At 34.8% G+C, this 19,207-nt stretch overlaps 1 protein-coding gene across 1 annotated transcript in view; it reads left to right on the top strand.

Annotated features, from left to right (window-relative positions):
- The window catches only part of GABRG1 (gamma-aminobutyric acid type A receptor gamma1 subunit), a 93,894-nt gene that overhangs the window by 24,996 nt on the left and 49,691 nt on the right, over positions 1 to 19,207 (top strand). The window contains exon 2 of the mRNA XM_027544411.1: positions 589 to 737. Coding sequence (XP_027400212.1) covers positions 589 to 737 — 149 coding nt within the window. The remainder of the gene's footprint in view (positions 1 to 588; positions 738 to 19,207) is intronic.

Below are 19,207 nucleotides of genomic sequence, written 5' to 3'. Positions count from 1 at the left end.
GGTTGACCATGTGGTGATGTCCATGTATAGAGTCTTCTCTTGTGTTGTTGGAAGAGGGTGTTTGCTGTGACCAGATGTATTTAATACTTCTTCCTTTTATTCTTTGAACTCTATTTCACTCATCTTTCCTTGTCTTCTTTTTTATACTTGCATTTTAAATACATTTACTAGACTAATTATTATAACTTTTCCTATATATATTTACCTTTTAATTTTTATTTTACTGTCTGGTTTAGAATCACTGTATATGACTCTACAGATAGTGATCTGCACAAATCTAGGGCCACTACTTACACTATTATCTGCATGATCTCTGTCATTGTAAATAACAGTTGTGGGATGGGAAAATTTTATTATATTAATATACATGATTATTCCTTGTATTGATTTCTTCATTTTTGAATATTATTGAAACAGGACAGTTCATATGATGAAGGTATTAGGTATTAGGCTTACTTAGTATAAGATATTTCTAATGCTTTTTTTCACCTCTTATTACTCCCATAAACAATTATAGCAACCTTAAACTATTTTTTAAAATCCTTCTTTGACTGAACTATCATACAAATTTTTCTTTGAATTCCTTAGTGTTGATAAAGCAGATGATGAAGATGATGAGGACTTAACAGTGAACAAAACTTGGGTCTTGGCACCAAAGATTCACGAAGGAGATATAACACAAATTCTCAACTCCTTGCTTCAAGGCTATGACAATAAACTTCGCCCAGATATAGGAGGTAAGTTTGAGTAATCATTCTGGGATTTTAGTGCCTATGAAAGCCACACTTGCTGATGTTACTTTAATCATATCTCATATTTTTTGATTTTCTGACAAATGTTATAAACTGCTAGGTTTGACAGTTATTAGTTGGACTGGTACTGCTTCAAAAGATTCACAGTTTGATGTGGGAAGAAAGGTATCTAAATATTTTTTATGTCATTATTTTACAACTGCTACAACAAAGGGTGAAATGGCAAAGTTTTGATAAAATAGCCATCAAAGTTTTGATGAAATGCTGAGATATTTCATTAAACAGAATATTTCAAATGTAACTAAGAGTTCTAATTCTGTAAAGTACTGCTGCACTGTATTAGATAATGTAGAATTATAAGCCTTGAGAGTATATTTAGCGTAGGTAATCCAACTTTGTTCTTCTTTGTCAAAATTGTTAGTCTCAGTTCTGTGCATTTTTGTGTACCTCTTATAACATGATTAACTTCTGTTTCTCCTGTGACAATTTAAAACAAAGGAGCAAAATACATTAATAAGTCAGCAAAAATTTTTATTGAAATTGTATTCAATCTATGATCAATATAGGGAAATTGAAATGTTACCATATTGAATTTTTCCAAACCAAATTCATGATCATCATATATCCTTCTGTAGGTATTCTATTTTTATTAATGTTTTCTGAAAGAAGTTCTGAACATATTTTGCTAGATTTAATTATCTATATTTGGAGTTTTTATATAAGCATAAATTTTTTTAAATTTTATTTTGTAAGTGTTTATTAGCAGCATATGGAAATATGATAGACATTTTGCTATCTATTGTAGCCTCAGCAGCCTTGCTGAATTTGTCAACTTTATTTATTGAATGGTGATTATTACAAATAATGACTACTTTGCAAATAGTGTCCATTTTTCAACTAATGAATTTTTACTTCATTTTCAAAAATTTTGCTAGGGCTCTTTCTTCCTCCCTAATGTTTAAAATGATTTCTGTGCATCTTTCGAAGCAATCATATTGATCATATTTTGCTGTTTATTCTACTTACCATTTGTTTTATAAATTTGACTGATTTTTAAAACATCAACCAAATTTGCATGCTTATATGTCACTTGGTTGTTACATGGTAAGATATTTAATATATCACTAGATTCAATTTGATAATATTTTGTTTTAGAATTTTATATATATATTCAGGAAGAAAATTAGTTATTTTGCTTAAAAAAATTTTTTTTTCAGTTATAGAGTCAAGATTATGCTAGCATCTACAAATGAGTTATGGTTCCCCATTTTTCTCTTCACTGAAAGAGTTATTTAAAATGGATACTGTTTCTTTTAGAAATTTGAAAAGATTATTTGGTAAAATCATGTTGACCTAAAGTTTGCATTTTAGGAAAAATTTTTAACAGTTCCATTACTTCAATAATCAGTTTTGGTGGGCTTTCAAGGAATTTAAATTTACTAATGTTAAATTGTTTCATAAAGCTTTTGTGATATTTTTAGTGATTTTTAGCACTAAGGATTTTTCCCCTTTATCACTCATATTGATAAACTATTCTTTCACTTATGAATAAATCTTGAAGGACTTAAAACTTTTTATCAGTTGTCATAAAATCAAATATTGGCTCTGTCAAATTTCTTAAATGTCACTATTTTGTTTATTATGTTAATTTATTTTTTGTTTATTTAATTTCCTGTGTTCCTACATTGTTTTAAATATTTCATTTAAAAATAGAATTTAGACTTAGTAAAATACTATATGGGCTTCCCTGGTGGCTCAGCAGTAGAAAAAATTCTCCTGCATATAGAGGAAATGTGGGTTCAATGTCTGGGTCAGGAAGATTGCCTCGAGAAGGAAATGGCAATCCATTCTAGTATTCTTGCCTGGAAAATCCCATTCACAGAGGAACCTGAGGGGTACAGTTCATGGGGTTGCAAAGAATCAGACATGACTAAGTGACTCAACAACAAAATGCTATCTATGCATGGAATTCCCATAAACCTTTAAATGTACTGTTAACATTTATGTAATCATAGAACCATTACCTAAATCAACGAACTAGTAGTATCAATACAATAATATTAACTAATCTATAGACCTATTCAAATTATGCTGGATACTTCACTAATGACCCTTTTTTCTAGTTCAGAACCCTAACCAAGATCACACATTGCATTTTGTTCTTATGTCTCCATACTCTCCTCCAATCTGATATAGTTTCTCAGTTTTCTCTTTGGTACATGAACTTGATAACTTTAAAGTATATTAGCCAGAGTAAACCACTTAATTTGTCTGATATCTTCATTATTAAATTGTGCTTATGCATTTTTGCCAAGAATACCACAGACTGATATTTTGTGCTTTTCTGCACGTGTGCTCACAAAATGAAGCAGGGCAAAGGCTAACAGAGTTTTGCCAAGAGATGCACTGGTCACAGCAAACACCCTTTTCCAACAACCCAAGAGACAAATCTATACATGGACATCACCTGATGGTCTATACTGAAATCAGATTGATTATAAACTTTGCAACCGAAGATGGAGAAGCACTATACAATCAGCAAAAACAAGACTGGGAACTGACTGTGGCTCAGATCATCAGTTCCTTATTGCAAAATTCAAACTTAAATTGAAGAAAGTAGGAAAAATCACTAGGCCAGTCGGGTATGATCTAAATCAAAGGCCTTACAGTTATACAGTGGAACTGACAAATAGATTCAAGGGATTAGATCTGATAGAGAGATTAGATCTGGTAGACCAAAACAATCCCAAAGGAAAAGAAATTCAAGACAGCAAAGTGGTTGTCTAAGGAGGCTTTACAAATAGCTGAGGAAAGAAGAGAAGCGAAAAGCAGGGGAAAAGGGAAGGATATACCTGAATGAATGCAGAATTCAAGAGAACAACATGAAAGAAAAGAAGACCTTCTTAAATGAACAATGCAAAGAAGTAGAGGAAAACAATAGAATGGGAAAGAGTAGAGACCTCTTCAAGAAAATTTGAGATATCAAGGAAACATTTCCTACAAGAATGGGCACAATAAAGAACAGAAACAGTAAAGACCTAACAGAAGCAGAAACAATTAAGAAGAGGTGGCAAGAATATACAAAAGAACTATACAAAAATGTCTTAATGACCCAGATAACCACTATGGTGTGTTCAGTTACCTAGAGCCACACATCCTGGAATGTGAACTTAACTGGACCTTATGAAACATTGCTATGAACAAAGCCAGTGACGTGATAGAATTCAAGCTGAGCTATTTAAAATCCTAAAAGATGACAGTGTTTAAGTGCTACTTTCAATATGTCAGCAAATTTGGAAAACTCAGCAGTGGGCACAGGACTGGACAAGGTCAGTTTTCATTCCAACCCCAAAGAAAGGCAGTGCCAAAAAATGTTCAAACTACCATAAAATTGTGTTTATTTCACATACTAATAATGTTATGCTAAAAAACCTTCAAGCTAGGCTTCAGCAGTACATGAACCAAGAATTTCTAGATGTACAAGATGGATTTAGAAAAGGCAGAGGAACTAGAGATCAAATTGCCAACACTCATTGGATTATAGAAAAAGCAGAGGATTTATAGAAAAACATCTATTTCTACTTCATTAACTATGTTAAATCCTTTGACTATGTGGGTCACAACAAACTGGAAGATTCTTAAAGAGATGGGAATAACAGACCACCCTACCTGTCTCCTGTGAAGCCTGAAGCAATAGTTAGAACCTTACATGCATCAACTTACTGGTTCAAAATTGTGAAAGGAGTATGACAAAGCTGTGTATTGTCACCCTGTTTAACTTACATGCAGAATACATCATGTGAAATGCTGGGCTGGATGAATCACAAAGTGAAGTCAAGATTGCTGGGAGAAATATCAGAACCTTAGCTTTGCAGATAGTGCCACTCAAATGGCAGAAAGCAGAGAGTGTCCTGATGAGGGTGAAAGAGGAGAGTGAAAATGCTGGCTTAAAACTCAACACTCAAAAAATTAAGATCATGGTATCTGGTCCCATCACTTCACAGCAAATAGAAGGAGAAAATGTGGAAGTAGTGACAGATTTTATTTTCTTGGGCTCCAAAATCACTGTAAATGGTGACTGCAGCTACAAATTTAAAAGACGCTTGCTCCTTGGAAGAAAAGCTATGAGAAACCTAGACAGTTTATTAAAAGCAGAGACCTCACTTTATTAACAAAAGTCCCTATAGTCAAAGTTATGCATTTTCCAGTAGTCATGTATGGATGAAAGAGTAGAACCATAAATAAGGCTGTGGTGGTTTAGTCGCTAAGTCATGTTTGACTCTTGTGACCGCATGGACTGTAGCCTGCCAGACTCCTCTCTCCATGGGATTCTCCAGGCAAGAATACTGGAGTGAGTTGCCATTTCCTTCTCCAGGAGGTCTTACCTGCCTGGAAATCGAACCCTGATCCCCTTTATTGCAGGCTGATTTATCAGCTTTACCAACTGAGCAATGAGTGAAGCCCCCTAATGAAGGCTGAACACCAAAGAATTGCTGCTTTTGAATTGTGGTGCTAGGGAAGACTCTTTAGAGTTTCTTGAACTGCAAGGAGATCAAACCATTCAATCCTTAGTGAAGTCAACCTTGAATATGCATTAGAAGGACTGATGCTGAAGGTGAAGCTCCAATACTTTGGCCATCTGATGCAAAGAGCCGACTCATTACAGAAGACCCTGATTCCACTTTTTGTAGAATGATATTTAGAAACCAAAATCTGGGTTCTTGGTGGTGGTAGTGGTTTAGTTACTAAGTCATCCGACTCTCACGATCCCATGGACTGTAGCTTGCCAGGCTCGTCTGTCCATACCATTCTCCAGGCAAGAGTACTGGAGTGGGTAGCCTCTTCCTTCTCCAGGGAATCTTCCAAACTCAGGAATCAAACCTGGATCTCCTGTTTTGCAGGCATATTCTTTACCAACTGAGCTATGAAGGAAGATTCCCTGATAGCTCAGTTAGTAAAGAATCTGCCTGCAATACAAGAGACCCTGGTTGGATTCCTGGGTTGGGAAGATCCCCTGGAGAAGGGAAAGGCTACCCATTCCAGTACTCTGGCCTGGAGAATTCCATGGACTGTATAAGTCCATGGGGTCGCCCATGTCAGACACCCCTACAAGGGTCCTTGGTATATTCATTAATATTGAGGGTCATTGCTTCTTGACTTCATTGGACAGATGGAGAAAATATATATTCTACCTACACATTCACACATTCCTGTGTATATCCATATGTACATGTATTATGAACCATGAATCCAAACCTTTCACTTTTCCTTATTTGTAACTTCTTTTTTCCAACAAATAGGTACCTGGTTCTCATCTTCCCATTGTATATTTTCTTATTTGTTCAATTCTAATAAATGCATAAAGTTGTTCTATAATTTTAATAGGTCTATTAAAAATTAACTAACATGAATAAAGCATTCGTATACAATTAGTTTTGTATTTATCTTTGAAGTCTGTAATGAAAACACTGTTCCCCAAAATTACTTAGTTCTGTTCTTCCCTATCCCCATTCAGTGTTGTTATGTTACCCATTTTTTACCAGTTTGGTTTCAGTGTTACTGATTATATTCCACTTTGAATGGAATCCAACTATGTTTACTTTAAGCATTTGTATGGTTTTATTTCATTTAATTCCCTAATGCACTCGAACTTTATCCTGTGAATGGTGTAAAGTATGAATCTAATTTTTATCTTTTTCAAATGGCTTTTCTGTTGACTCAGCATGATTTATTAAAAAGTCAATCTTTGCTTCCATTATGTGAGATGTCAACTGTATATTGTATTTTCTTATGTATTTTTGTTATTTATGACCTTTCTATTCCATTTTCTTACTTGTTTTTCTATTTATTTGCCACTACACTACATTAACAGTAGAGATTCAACAGTATTTTGGTACTTGTAATGCCTTTAAAGTATTTTAATGCCTGACCTAAAGCTAGCCCCACCTCATATTTTCACTTTAGTTTGTTTTTCCTTTTAAGTTTTCCTGGCTATTGTGTGTCTTTATATATATATATATATATATATATATATATATATATATATATATGAATGAGGTTTATTCCTGTATATAGGAACAACAACAAGTTTAGTTTCACTTGAAAAAGATTTGTTGGTATTTTTATTGAGATTCTGTCAAACTTATGAATTAACTTTGGGAGAACTAGCATCTTTATAATATTGAGTCATTTAAAACAGGAACATGGGCTGTCTTTCTAAATCTTCATGCTTATTTTCTATCTCTCTGGAATGTTTTAAGATTTAGTCATTGATTTTTGTCACATTTGTTAAATTGAATCCTAAACATTTAAGTTTTTCTTCCGTAAATGATAGTTCCTCAAACATAATATCTTCTGATTATTGTTTTTGTATTTTAGTGCTATTGATTTATGAATGTTTATTTTATATCCTTTTAGCTTAATCAATTTTTATTAGTTTAAGCATTATTTCTTTTCAAAATTTTACTATTATACCATATGCAAAAAAATCTTTTTTCTTTACCAATTCATATGAAACTAATTGAATTCTCTTGTCTAAAAACATTACAATGTCTCATAGTCTAATATAATAAATAATAACGGAGATAATGGATAACTTTTCCTTGTTCTCATTCTTAGGGAAATGATTCAAGTATTCCTTTATATGAATAGTCACATTAAGAACTTATCCCTTGATTCACTTGATTTAGTTTTAAAATCAAGAATCAGTGTTGAAATTTTTCAGTCTTTTTCAACATTTATGGACATAAGTTTGAGTTTTACCCTCCTTAAATCTATTAGTATGGTATATAATAGTAATTGAAACTATTTGAATTCTGGATCAATAGTTTCTTACTAATTCTTACTTTCTTACAAATTCTTACTAAATATTGATATTTTAGTAAGATACTGATCTTACTAAAGATAAAGATGTTTGAATTCTGGACTAAGACACTTATCAAGGTGTTGGATTCTGCTTACTAATATATTATTTAGTATTTTGCATTGGTATTTATAAGTGATATTCATTTTCCATTTTATTTTTGAGTAACGTTTTCATATGTTTTGTTACCCTTTTACATTTGTTTCATGAAAGGGTATTTTCCTTCATTCTCAAAGGTCTAGCACTTTTTAAAATTAATTTTTATTTGAGTATAGTTGATTTATAATGTTGTGTTAATTTCTGCTGTACAGCAAAGTGTGTCAGTTGTATGTATACATATATCCATGCTTTTTTAGATCTATTTCCATATAGGTCATTGCAGAGTATTGAGTAGAGTTCTCTGTGCTATTTATTAGATTCTTATTAGTTATCTATTTTATAGATAGTAGTGTATATATGTGAATTTCAATTTTTTCCAATTTATCCCTCCCTCCCTCCCACCTGCTTCCCCCTTGGGAACCATCAGTTTGTTGTCTACATCAGTAACTCTATTTCTATTTGTGAATAGGTTCATTTGTACATTCTTTTTTAGATTCCATATATAAGCGATATCATATAATCTTTATTTCCTTCTGTCAGACTTACTTCACTGAGTATAACAATCTTTAGATTCATCCATGTTGCTGCAGATGGCTTTATTTATTTATTTTTTATGGCTGAGGAATATTCTATTGTATATATGTACCATATCTTCTTTTTTTATTTTATTTTTAAACTTTACAATATTGTATTGGTTCTGCCATATATCGAAATGAATCCCCCACAGGCATACGTGTGTTTCCCATCCTGAACCTTCCTCCCTCCTTCCTCCCCATACCATCCCTCTGGGTCGTCCCAGTGCACCAGCCCCAAGCATCCAGTATCGTGCATTGAACCTGGACTGGTGACTTGTTTCATATATGATATTATACATATTTCAATGCCCTTCTCCCAAATCATCCCACCCTCTCCCTCTCCCACAAAGTCCAAAAGACTGTTCTATACATCAGTGTCTCTTTTGCTGTCTCGTAGACAGGGTTATTGTTGCCATCTTTCTAAATTCCATATATATGTGTTAGTATACTGTATTGGTGTTTTTCTTTCTGGCTTACTTCACTCTGTATAATAGGCTCCAGTTTCATCCACCTCATTAGAACTGATTCAAATGTATTCTTTTTAATGGCTGAGTAATACTCCATTGTGTATATGTACCATAGCTTTCTTATCCATTCATCTGCTGATGGACATCTAGGTTGCTTCCATGTCCTGGCTATTATAAACAGTGCTGTTATTAATGAGGTACCATTTCACGCCAGTCAGAATGGCTGCGATCCAAAAGTCTACAAGCAATAAATGTTGGAGAGGGTGTGGAGAAAAGGGAACCCTCTTACACTGTTGGTGGGAATGCAAACTAGTACAGCCACTATGGAGAACAGTGTGGAGATTCCTTAAAAAACTGGAAGTAGAATTGCCTTATGATCCAGCAATCCCACTGCTGGGCATACACACTGAGGAAACCAGAATTGAAAGAGACATATGTACCATATCTTCTTTATCCATTCGCCCTGTTGATGGACATTTAGACTGCTTCCTTGTGCTAGCTGTTGTAAATAGTGCTGCACTAAACATTGGGGTTGGGTTTCCCTGGTGGCTTAGCATTAAAAGAATCCATCTGCAATGCAGGAAATGCATGCAGGAGATGCAGGTTCAATCCCTAGGTTGGGAAGATCCCCTGGAGAAGGAAATGACAACCCACTCCAGTTATTCTTGCCCAGAAAATCCCACAGACAGAGGAGCCTGGCAGGCTACAGTCCATGGGGTCAGAAAAGAGTCAGACATGATCTGGCAACTAAACAAAAATGAAAAGAACATTGGGCTACATGAATCTTTTCAAATCATGCTTTCCTCCAGATATCTACCCAGGGGTGGGACTGCTGGATCGTATGGTAGCTCTGTTTCAGATTTGAAAGGTTGTTGCTGAACGAAAAGACGCCAGGATTCTTGGCCTCTGGAGGAGAAGAATTCAATCTTGGGCCAGAGATGAGGCTTGATCACTCAGAGCTTTTGTGTAATAAAGTTTTATTAAAGTATAAAGGAGATAGAGAAAGCTTCTGACATAAGCATCAGAAGGAGGCAGAAATAGTACCCCCCTGCTAGTCTTCAACTGGATGTTATATAGTGACTAGCAGTCTGTTAATGAAAGAAAGGAATGTCTTAAAACTCAGAATGGCACCAGGCCCCTCATCCATAAAATGCATTTTGGGATAATCTTGGCACCAGATGATTCATCTTGGGCCATAAAAGGATTGACTTGAATCTTGTAGAAGGGCAGATTACCATAAAAATAGTTTTGTTTACATAGATTAGGGGAACAATATCTGAGTATAACATACTGGTTTGTCAAGTAGGTTCTGAGCCATTAGGAGGAACCTGACTTGAAGACAGAGTTTGGGGTAAATGCATAGTACATTAACATAGCTTAAGACAAACATTTCCATAAGAGAAGTGCATTGGTTAACTCAAGGTTTGAGAATAGTTAACTTCAGGTGAAACCAGGGGTCATTATGGCAACATAGTATTTTAAGAGAAACCTCCTTTTAAATTTGTATAGAGAAGGAAAAAAATTTCGCTAGTTTGTTTCCTCCTGCTGATTAAGAGAGATAAAAATGTCTGACACTTGCAGCCTATTTCCTCCATTTGGAGACCCCTGGCCTTCCTGCCTGTTACCCTCTGAGTTTTTAAAGGAGCTTCCATGCTGTTCTCTGCAGTGGCTGTATCAATTTATATTCCCACCAACAGTGTATATGCCCTTGTTTCCACACCCTCCCCAGCACTTATTGTTTGTAGATTTTTTGATGATGGCCATTCTGACTGGGGTGAGATGATACCTCATTATAGTTTTGATTTGTATTTCTCTAGTAAACAATGGTGTTGAATGGGGCCTAATTAAACTTAAAAGCTTTGACACAGCAAAATAAACCATAAACAAAATGAAAAAACATCCCTCAGAGTTGGAGAATATATTTGCAAATGAATTTACTAACAAGGGATTAATTTCCAAAATATATGAACAGCTCATGGAGCTCAATATAAAACAAGCAAACAACCTAATCAAAAAAATGGCAGACCTAAATAGACATTTCTCCAAGGAAGACATACAGATGGCCAAGAGGCATGTGAAAAGATGCTCAACAAAGGTCTAACACTTTCTTTGTCCAGGTGTTGGCATTGTCTGACTCTTGGAAATTTGGTAGAATTCCATATAAATTCATCCAGGTCTTGTGCTATTTGGAAATAGTTAATCTTTTGATCATTTTTTTTCTCTGCTTCAATGTTTAGTTCCCATTTGTTATTTCCTACTTCATATTTTGTATTATTATCCCATTTTTTCTAATCACAAAAATTATGAGTAGTGGATTTTTTCAGGATTTCCATTTATTATAATAGCAAATGCATTCTAGTGGTTTTCTATTAACTATCTCATAATTCCTACTCTGTCTTTATTATAACCTTCATTTTATTTTGTTTATTTTGTATTGTGTTTTTTGAGCTTGAAATTTAATGATTTATTTTCCCTCTTTAAGTTTTGGTGTGTTACTATTTGTGTTTCCTTTTTTTTTTTTTTTCTTCTTCTTCCCTGTATATTTTACCTCATAAATGTTGTTTGTTTTTGTTTAGTCATTGTGTCTGACTCTTTTGTGACTTCCTGGACTGTAACCCACCAAGTTTCTGTCCATAGGATTTTGCAGGCAAGAATACTGGGAAGGGTTGCCATTTCCTTTTCCAGGGGCCCTTCCAGACCCTTCTAGATTGAACCTGCATCTCCTGAATTGCAGGCAGATTCTTTTACTGCTGAGCCACCAGAGAAGCAAACGTGGCTGCATTTTATTTAGTGTAGAAAAATTTTGTGTTATAGCTTCATACTGACTTGTGGATTTAAACATTAAAAAGAGAACTTACTTGTCAGCTATTTGTCACACCTATAACGTTTTTTTGGGGTTCCCTGATGGCTCAGTGGTAAAGAATAAAAACTGCCTGCCACTGCAACAGACACAAGAGACATGGGTTCAGTGCCTGGGTTGGGAAGATTCCCTGGAGGAGGAAATGGCAACCTGCTCTAGTATTCTTGCCTGGAAAATCCCATGGACAGAGGAGCCTGATGGGCTACAGTCCATGGGCTCTCAAAGAGTCAGACATGACTGAGCATAGCAGATCACAAGGCTTTTTGACTTACATTTTCCTTTATCTGATATCAAGATATTGCTAATCCTAGTATTCTTACTGTTTCCACTTGCCTGTATCTTTTCGTCTTCATTAATTTTGCCTCTGTTGATCACTTTGTTTTAGCTATGTCGCTTGTATGCACCATGTCATTAGGTCTTGTTCTGTAGTCCAAGATAAAGACAATTTGGTTTTTTTCTTTTAACAGATCATTTGATTCCATTATATTTGTCAATATGACTGATAGGTTTGTTCTCAATTCTTTCATAACATTTTAGTCATAGTTACTGTCTTTCTATATGAGATTGGATTATTTGCACTTTAATTGATAATGTTTATATTTTAGTATTTTCAAACCTTTATATTTTTGTTCTACTTTACCTTTATAGTTTTAACTTTCCTAATGGGCTTAGTCCCCTTTTTTAAAGTCTTTGATCTTTCTATTATCAGATGATTTTGGTATAATTTAACTCCCACCTATTATCCATGAAACAGCAAGCTTTTTCTAGGTTTTAATTTTTCCTCTCCAATGCTTTATTATTTTTAGTTAACATATTTTCTGCTTTACAACAACATATAACAACTGTAAATAGTCTCACATCCTTGTCTCAGTCTTTGTTTTAGTATTTGATCTGCATGGATATGTGTTAAAAGGCTCATCATTAGCATTTTTTTCTTCTGCTATTTTCCCAGTTCTCTCCAATCTAGTATATATTTTTAGAAGTTTTTCTACATTGAAAACTCTTTTTCATTGACCCAGTGCTTGAAGGACACATTGGCTGCATATAATATTCTTCGTTCAGGCTTTCTTTCACTGAGTTTTCTTTTATTAGACTGTTTCAGAGTTGATGTGCTTCATGTGTTTCTTTTAAATATATATATATATTTGAGGTACAATATTGTGTCAAGTGTACTACTTTGTGGTTGGCATTTCTTTACATTATGAAATGGTCACCATGATACATTTAGTAATTGTCTGGTCCCATAAAATATAAAACTATCATTGATCATATTTTTTATGCTTTATATTATATACCCATTCATTCTATAAATGTAGGTTTGTACCTCTTAATCCCTTTCACCTATTTTGTCCCTAACCCACCACTCTCCTTTCTACCAATTAACTGTTTTCTGTATCTATTAGTCTGCATTTGGCGGGGGGCAGGGAGGGGTTGTTTGCCTGTTTTTTAGATTACACATATGAGATTAAATTTACTTTGTTTTACTCTGACTTGTTTCACTTAGCATAATACCCTCAAAACCTACCCATATTGTTGCAAATGGCAACATGGCTAGTGATGTTGAACGTCTCCAAATGGATTAAATGCCTAAATGTAAGATGGGAAACTATAAAACTCCTAGAGGAAAACACAAGTATATTAGTCTTTGACATAAATCATAGCAAGATTTTTTCAGATCTGTCTCCTAAAACAAAGGAAATAAAAGAAAAACTAAACATATGAGGCCTAATTAAACTTAAAACTTCTGCACAGCAAAGGAAATCAAAAACAAAATGAAAAACTACTAAATAGGAAAAAAAAATATTTGCAAATTATCTGACTGAACCATCTCATATAACTCAGCATCAAAAATGAACAACCCAATTAAAAAATGGGTAGAATAACTATCTTTAATTTTTTAAACACCCTCCAGACTATTTCCTGTAAAGTGACTCTACCAATTTACATTCCTACAAATAGTTCCCTGGGTTTTCCAGATGGTGCTAGTGGTAAAGAACCTATCACCAATGCTAGAGACACAAGAGACACGGGTTCAAAGTATGGGTTGGGAACATCCCCTGGGGTAGGAAATGGCAACTCGCTCCAGTATTCCTGCCTGGAAATTCCATGGACGGAGGAGCCTGGTGGGTTACAGTCCATGGGACCACAAAGAGTTAGACATGATTGAGTGACTGAGCACACACACTTACAACAATACACTAGGGCTTCTTTTTCTCTACATCCACACCAGCACTTGTTATTTCTCGTCATTTTGATAAAGCCCTCTTGCAGACATGAGGTGATAACTCAATGTGGTTTTGATTTGTATTTCCTTGATATTAGTGATGCTGGACATTTTTTCATATGTGTGTCTTCTTTGGAAAAACATCTATTCAGTTTCTCTGCCTGTTTTTTAATTAGGTTTATTTTTTTTGAAGTTGAGTTGTAGTGTCATTTTTGAGAAAATCTAATGCCAATACAATTTTCTTGCCCTGGTTATTGATTCAATCTCTGTTTTATGAAAGCTAGAGGACTTTATGGATTTTTTCTTTGTCTTTCAGCTGAATACTTTCGTTAAGATGTATCTTAGAGTTTTTCATTTTAGGTAACATTTTTTTCTGGGTAATCAATGTCTTTTTAAAATGCAATTTCAGGTTTTCTTTCTGGATAGATTAAATCTGGATAGATTTAATAGATTTATTTATTTATTGCATTATAGTGTTGAATATTGATTTTCTTTGACTGTTTTGGTTTTCTTTTTAAGCTACAATTACAGGCGTGTTAATCATAGCTTTCTATTTTCTTTCATTCTCTTTGAATTCTCTCTTTAACTCATTTATATTCTCTTGATATTTTCCTCATTTTTTATTCATTATTTTTAGTTTATTTATTTATTTTTCTATCTTGTAATATTGTATTCCATTTCTTTCCTAAGTTCAATAAATTTCCTATTCATCTCTTCCTATGTTCATGTTTGTGTTGGGGGAATGGCACATTTTTAGTTTCTGAATTTATGATACAAGGAAGTTTTTCTTATCCCAGAGTGATTGCTTGACTGTGTGTACCTGTTTTTTTTTTTTTTTAACTTCCTGCTTACGTGTATTGAGGGGATTTTCCACAGTTAATTTGCATTGGATCTTGATTTCTTATTTCTTCAGCATTTTAGTATGGATCCTTTCCTTGCTGTTTTCCTATTTCTTTTTGATGTTTATGAGTGTTTTGCAAGATTACTAGTTTATCGTTATTTCTTATGTCAGTAGAGCAAAACCTCAACTTTGAATGGATTTGTTGTTGTGGGTGGTGTATATTTGGTTGGTGGTGAGTGAGGGGTTGCATGGTTTCCAATATATTGGCTCTGTTTTTTTTGTTGTTGTACGATCAATTTTATCCAGATTTTATTTTCCCTCAGTTCATTCCCTCTTTTGAATTCATCATCTAGTTATAATTTTATTTTCTTTTGACATTATCTTATTATATGTACAATTGTTTATCAATTTTAGTGATTAAAATATGCCTTCTTTATTAGATTTACTCATACATTAGTAACTTTAGCATGATTTGAGGACCTCACAAGCCATTTACTACATAAACTCTAGTCCTTATTTTTTTTGCTATTACATTCACATATTTTCAGTCTATATTTTGAAATACTAAAAGAAACTATTATTTTTAAATGTTGAACAACAATTAACTTTAATCAAGAAATTACTCTTTCTGATATTCTTTCCTCTTTTCAGTACTGTATTTCCATTTAGAAACATATGCCCTGTAGTATTTCTTTTGGTGTAAATCTCCTGGCAAAAATTTACTTCAGTTTTTATATGAAAATACTTTTGTGTGGTCTTCAGTTTTTAATCATATTTTCAATGTATGCAAAACCCCAGAATGGCTATTATTGCCTTTTCAAAATTTATACACATTACTCCATTTTCTTTGATTATTTCTGTTGAAAATCACTTTTAAACATTAGTAACTTTTAAATCAACTTTAGGCATTTTATCAAATTTGACATCATCTCATCAATTTTCTCATAGTTGTATTAAAGTCTCTGATAATCACAATAATTTGTTATTTGTGTACCTTTCAATAATTTTTGAAAATTTTATGTCTTGGTTAAAGGTGATTTACTTCTGTTTCATGAAATGTGTGTTAATTTTTTATTGAATGCGATGACATATTTAAAACAATAGATATTCTAGATGATGTTATTTCCTGCAAAGTTGATGTAATTTTGCTTGTGTAGTCAGGGTGAGTTTGGCCAAACTTCATTTGGCCAAAATTGGTGTATTTCATTTTGTAAAACTTTTATTTCTCCTAGAGCACAGTCATTTGAAATTTCTCAACTTATAGCCTGAGAGTTGTACTAGGATTCCCTCTCCTTGGTGGCCCTAGACTTCTCTAAATAGCTGAGATCTCTACATATTAATTTAGAGTTCAGAAGCTGATTTAATATTTGTTTCCTCAGCATCACATGTGCACATACACAATTTAGGAATTAGTACATGCCTTGAGGGAAAGTTGATTATGGATTGTCTGATTTAATTCCCTGTGGGGCAGGTACAAGTTCTAAGCCACTGTATTTTGTTTAGACACTATTGCTGTACAATGACAGAACATATATACCAAGGGGAAGAGTGATCAAAGAATAGCATAGAACTCACATCTGCATTTTTAAGTTGAGAAGCAAACATATACATAATGACTATTTTATAGGTAGGAGTATAGGAATGCTTTTGCTGTTGTTCATAGGCATTTTAAATTGCTCATTTCCTTGACTTGGAATTGAGGATGCTTCTCTATATCTTTCACCTGTGTTACCTACTTTCATCAACAATTTAGTCTGGATATATGTATTGCTAGTGGCCAAAAAACTGGCAAGCTGTCTCTGGTCCAGGTATTTTCCTTTTATGTGAATGGTACCCATAAGAAAATAAAATATCCTAGACACCCTCTTCCAACAACACAAGAGAAGATTCTACACATGGACATCACCAGATGGTCAATACTGAAATCACATTGATTATATTCTTTGCAGCCAAACATGGAGAAGCTGTATAAAGTCAGCAAAAACAGGACTGGGAGCAGACTGTGGCCCAGATCACAAATTTTTTACTGCAAAATTCAGACTTAAATTGAAAAAGTAGGGGAAACCACTAGACCAATAAGGTATGACCTAAATCAAACCCATTATGAATATACAGTTGAAGTGACAAATAGATTCAAGGAATTAGATCTGATAGACAAAGTTCCTGAAGATCTATGGATGGAGGTTTGTGACATTGTACAGGAGGCAGTGATCAAGACCATCCCCAAGAAAAAGAAATACAAAAAGGCAAAATGTCTGTCTGAGGAGGCATTACAAATAGCTGAGAAAAGGAGAGAAGTGAAGGCAAAGGAGAAAAGGAAAGATATACCCATTTGAATGCAGAGTTCCAAAGAATAGCAAGAAGAGATAAGAAAGCCCCTTCAGTGGTCAATGCAAAGAAATAGAAGAAAACAATAGAATGAGAAAGACTAGAGATCTCTTCAAGAAAATTAGAGATTCCAAGGGAATATTTCATGCAAAGATGAGCATAATAAAGGACAGAAATTGTATGGACCTAACAGAAGCAGAAGATATTAAGAAGAGGTGGCAAGAATACACAGAACAACTGTACAAAAAAGATCTTCATGACCCAGATAATCACGATGGTGTGATCACTCACCTACAGCCAGACATCCTGGAATGTGAGGTCAAGTGGGCCATAGGAAGCATCACTATGAACAAAGCTAGTGAAGGTGATGGAATTCCAGTTGAGCTATTTCAAATCCTAAAAGATGATGCTGTGAAAGTGCTGCACTCAATATGCCAACAAATTTGGAAAACTCAGCAGTGGCCACAAACTGGAAAGGGTCAGTTGTCATTCCAATCCCAAAGAAAGGCAATGCCAAAGAATGTTCAAACTACCACACAATTGCACTCATGTCACACGCTAGTGAAGTAATGATCAAAATTCTCCAAGCCAGGCTTCAACAGTACATGGATTGTGAATTTCCAGATGTTCAAGCTGCATTTAGAAAAGGCAGAGGAACCAGAGATCAAATTGCCTACATCCATTGGATCATCAAAAAAGCAAGAGAGTTCCAGAAAAATATCTATTTCTGCTTTATTGAGTATGCCAAAGTCTGACTGTGTGAATCACAGAAAACTGCTGAAAAATCTTAAAGAGATGGAAATATCAGACCATCTGACATTCCTCCTGAGAAATCTGTATGCAGGTCAGAAAGCAACAGTTAAAACTAGACATGGAACAACAGACTGGTTCCAAATCGGGAAAGGAATACATCAAAGCTGTATATTGTCACCCTGCTTATTTATCATATATGCAGTGTACATCATGAGAAAAACTGAGCAGGATGAAGCACAAGCTGGAATCAAGATTTCTCAGAGAAATATCAGTAACCTCAGATATGCAGATGACACCACCCTTATGGCAGACAGTGCTGCTGCTGCTAAGTCGCTTCAGTCATGTCTGACTCTGTGCGACTCCTTAGACGCAGCCCACCAGGCTCCTTCATCCCTGGGATTCTCCAAGCAAGAACACTGGAGAGGGTTGCCATTTCCTTCTCCAATGCATGAAAGTGAAAAGTGAAAGTGAATTCGCTCAGTCGTGTCCAACTTTTTGTGACCCCATGGACTGCAGCCTATCAGGCCCCTCCGCCCATGGGATTTTCCAGGCAAGAGTACTGGAGTGGGTTGCTATTGCCTTCTCTGGGCAGAAAGTGAAGAACAACTAAAGAGCCTCTTGATGAAAGTGAAAAAGGAGAGTGAAAATTGGCTTAAATTTCAACATTCAGAAAACTAAGATCATGGCATCTGGTCCCATCACTTCATGGGAATTAGATGGGGAAATGATGAAATGGTAACAGAGTTTATTTTGGGGGGCTCCAGAATCACTGCAGATGGTGATTGCAGCCATGAAATTAAAAGATGCTTGCTCCTTGGAAGGAAAGTTATGACCAACCTATACAGCATATTAAAAAGTAGAGACATTACTTTGCCAACCAAGGTCCATCTAGTCAAAACTATGTTTTTTCCAGTAGTCATGTATGGATGTGAGAGTTGGAGTATAAAAAAGCTAAGCCCCTAAGAATTGATGCTTTTGAACTGTGGTGTTGGAGAAGAATCTTGAGAGTCCCTTGGATGGCAAGGAGCTCAAACCAGTCAATCCTAAAGGAAATCAGTCATGAATATTCATTGGAAGTACTGATGCTGAAGCTAAAACTCCAATATTTTGGCCTCCTGATGTGAAGAACTGACTCATTTGCAAAGACCCTGATGCTCAGAAAGTCTGAGAGCGGGAGGAGAAGGGTATGACAGAGGATGAGATGGTTGAATGGCATCACTGTCTCAATGGACATGAGTTTTAGCAAGCTCCAAGAGTTGGTTATGGACAGGGAAGTCTGGAGTGCTGCAGTCCATGTGGTTGCAAAGAGTCGGACATGACTGAGCAACTGAACTGAACTGAGCCATTCTAAAGTGTGAGTGTGTAAAGACTCCACTGCTTCTCTTTCCTTAAATCTTACCAGTCCTCTTTTTCTTTACCCCTGATTAGGTATAAGCCCAGGGATAA

Source organism: Bos indicus x Bos taurus, chromosome 6 (genome assembly GCF_003369695.1).
Source record: "Bos indicus x Bos taurus breed Angus x Brahman F1 hybrid chromosome 6, Bos_hybrid_MaternalHap_v2.0, whole genome shotgun sequence".
NCBI lineage: Eukaryota > Metazoa > Chordata > Mammalia > Artiodactyla > Bovidae > Bos > Bos indicus x Bos taurus.
This window is presented reverse-complemented; position numbering and strand designations above follow the sequence as displayed.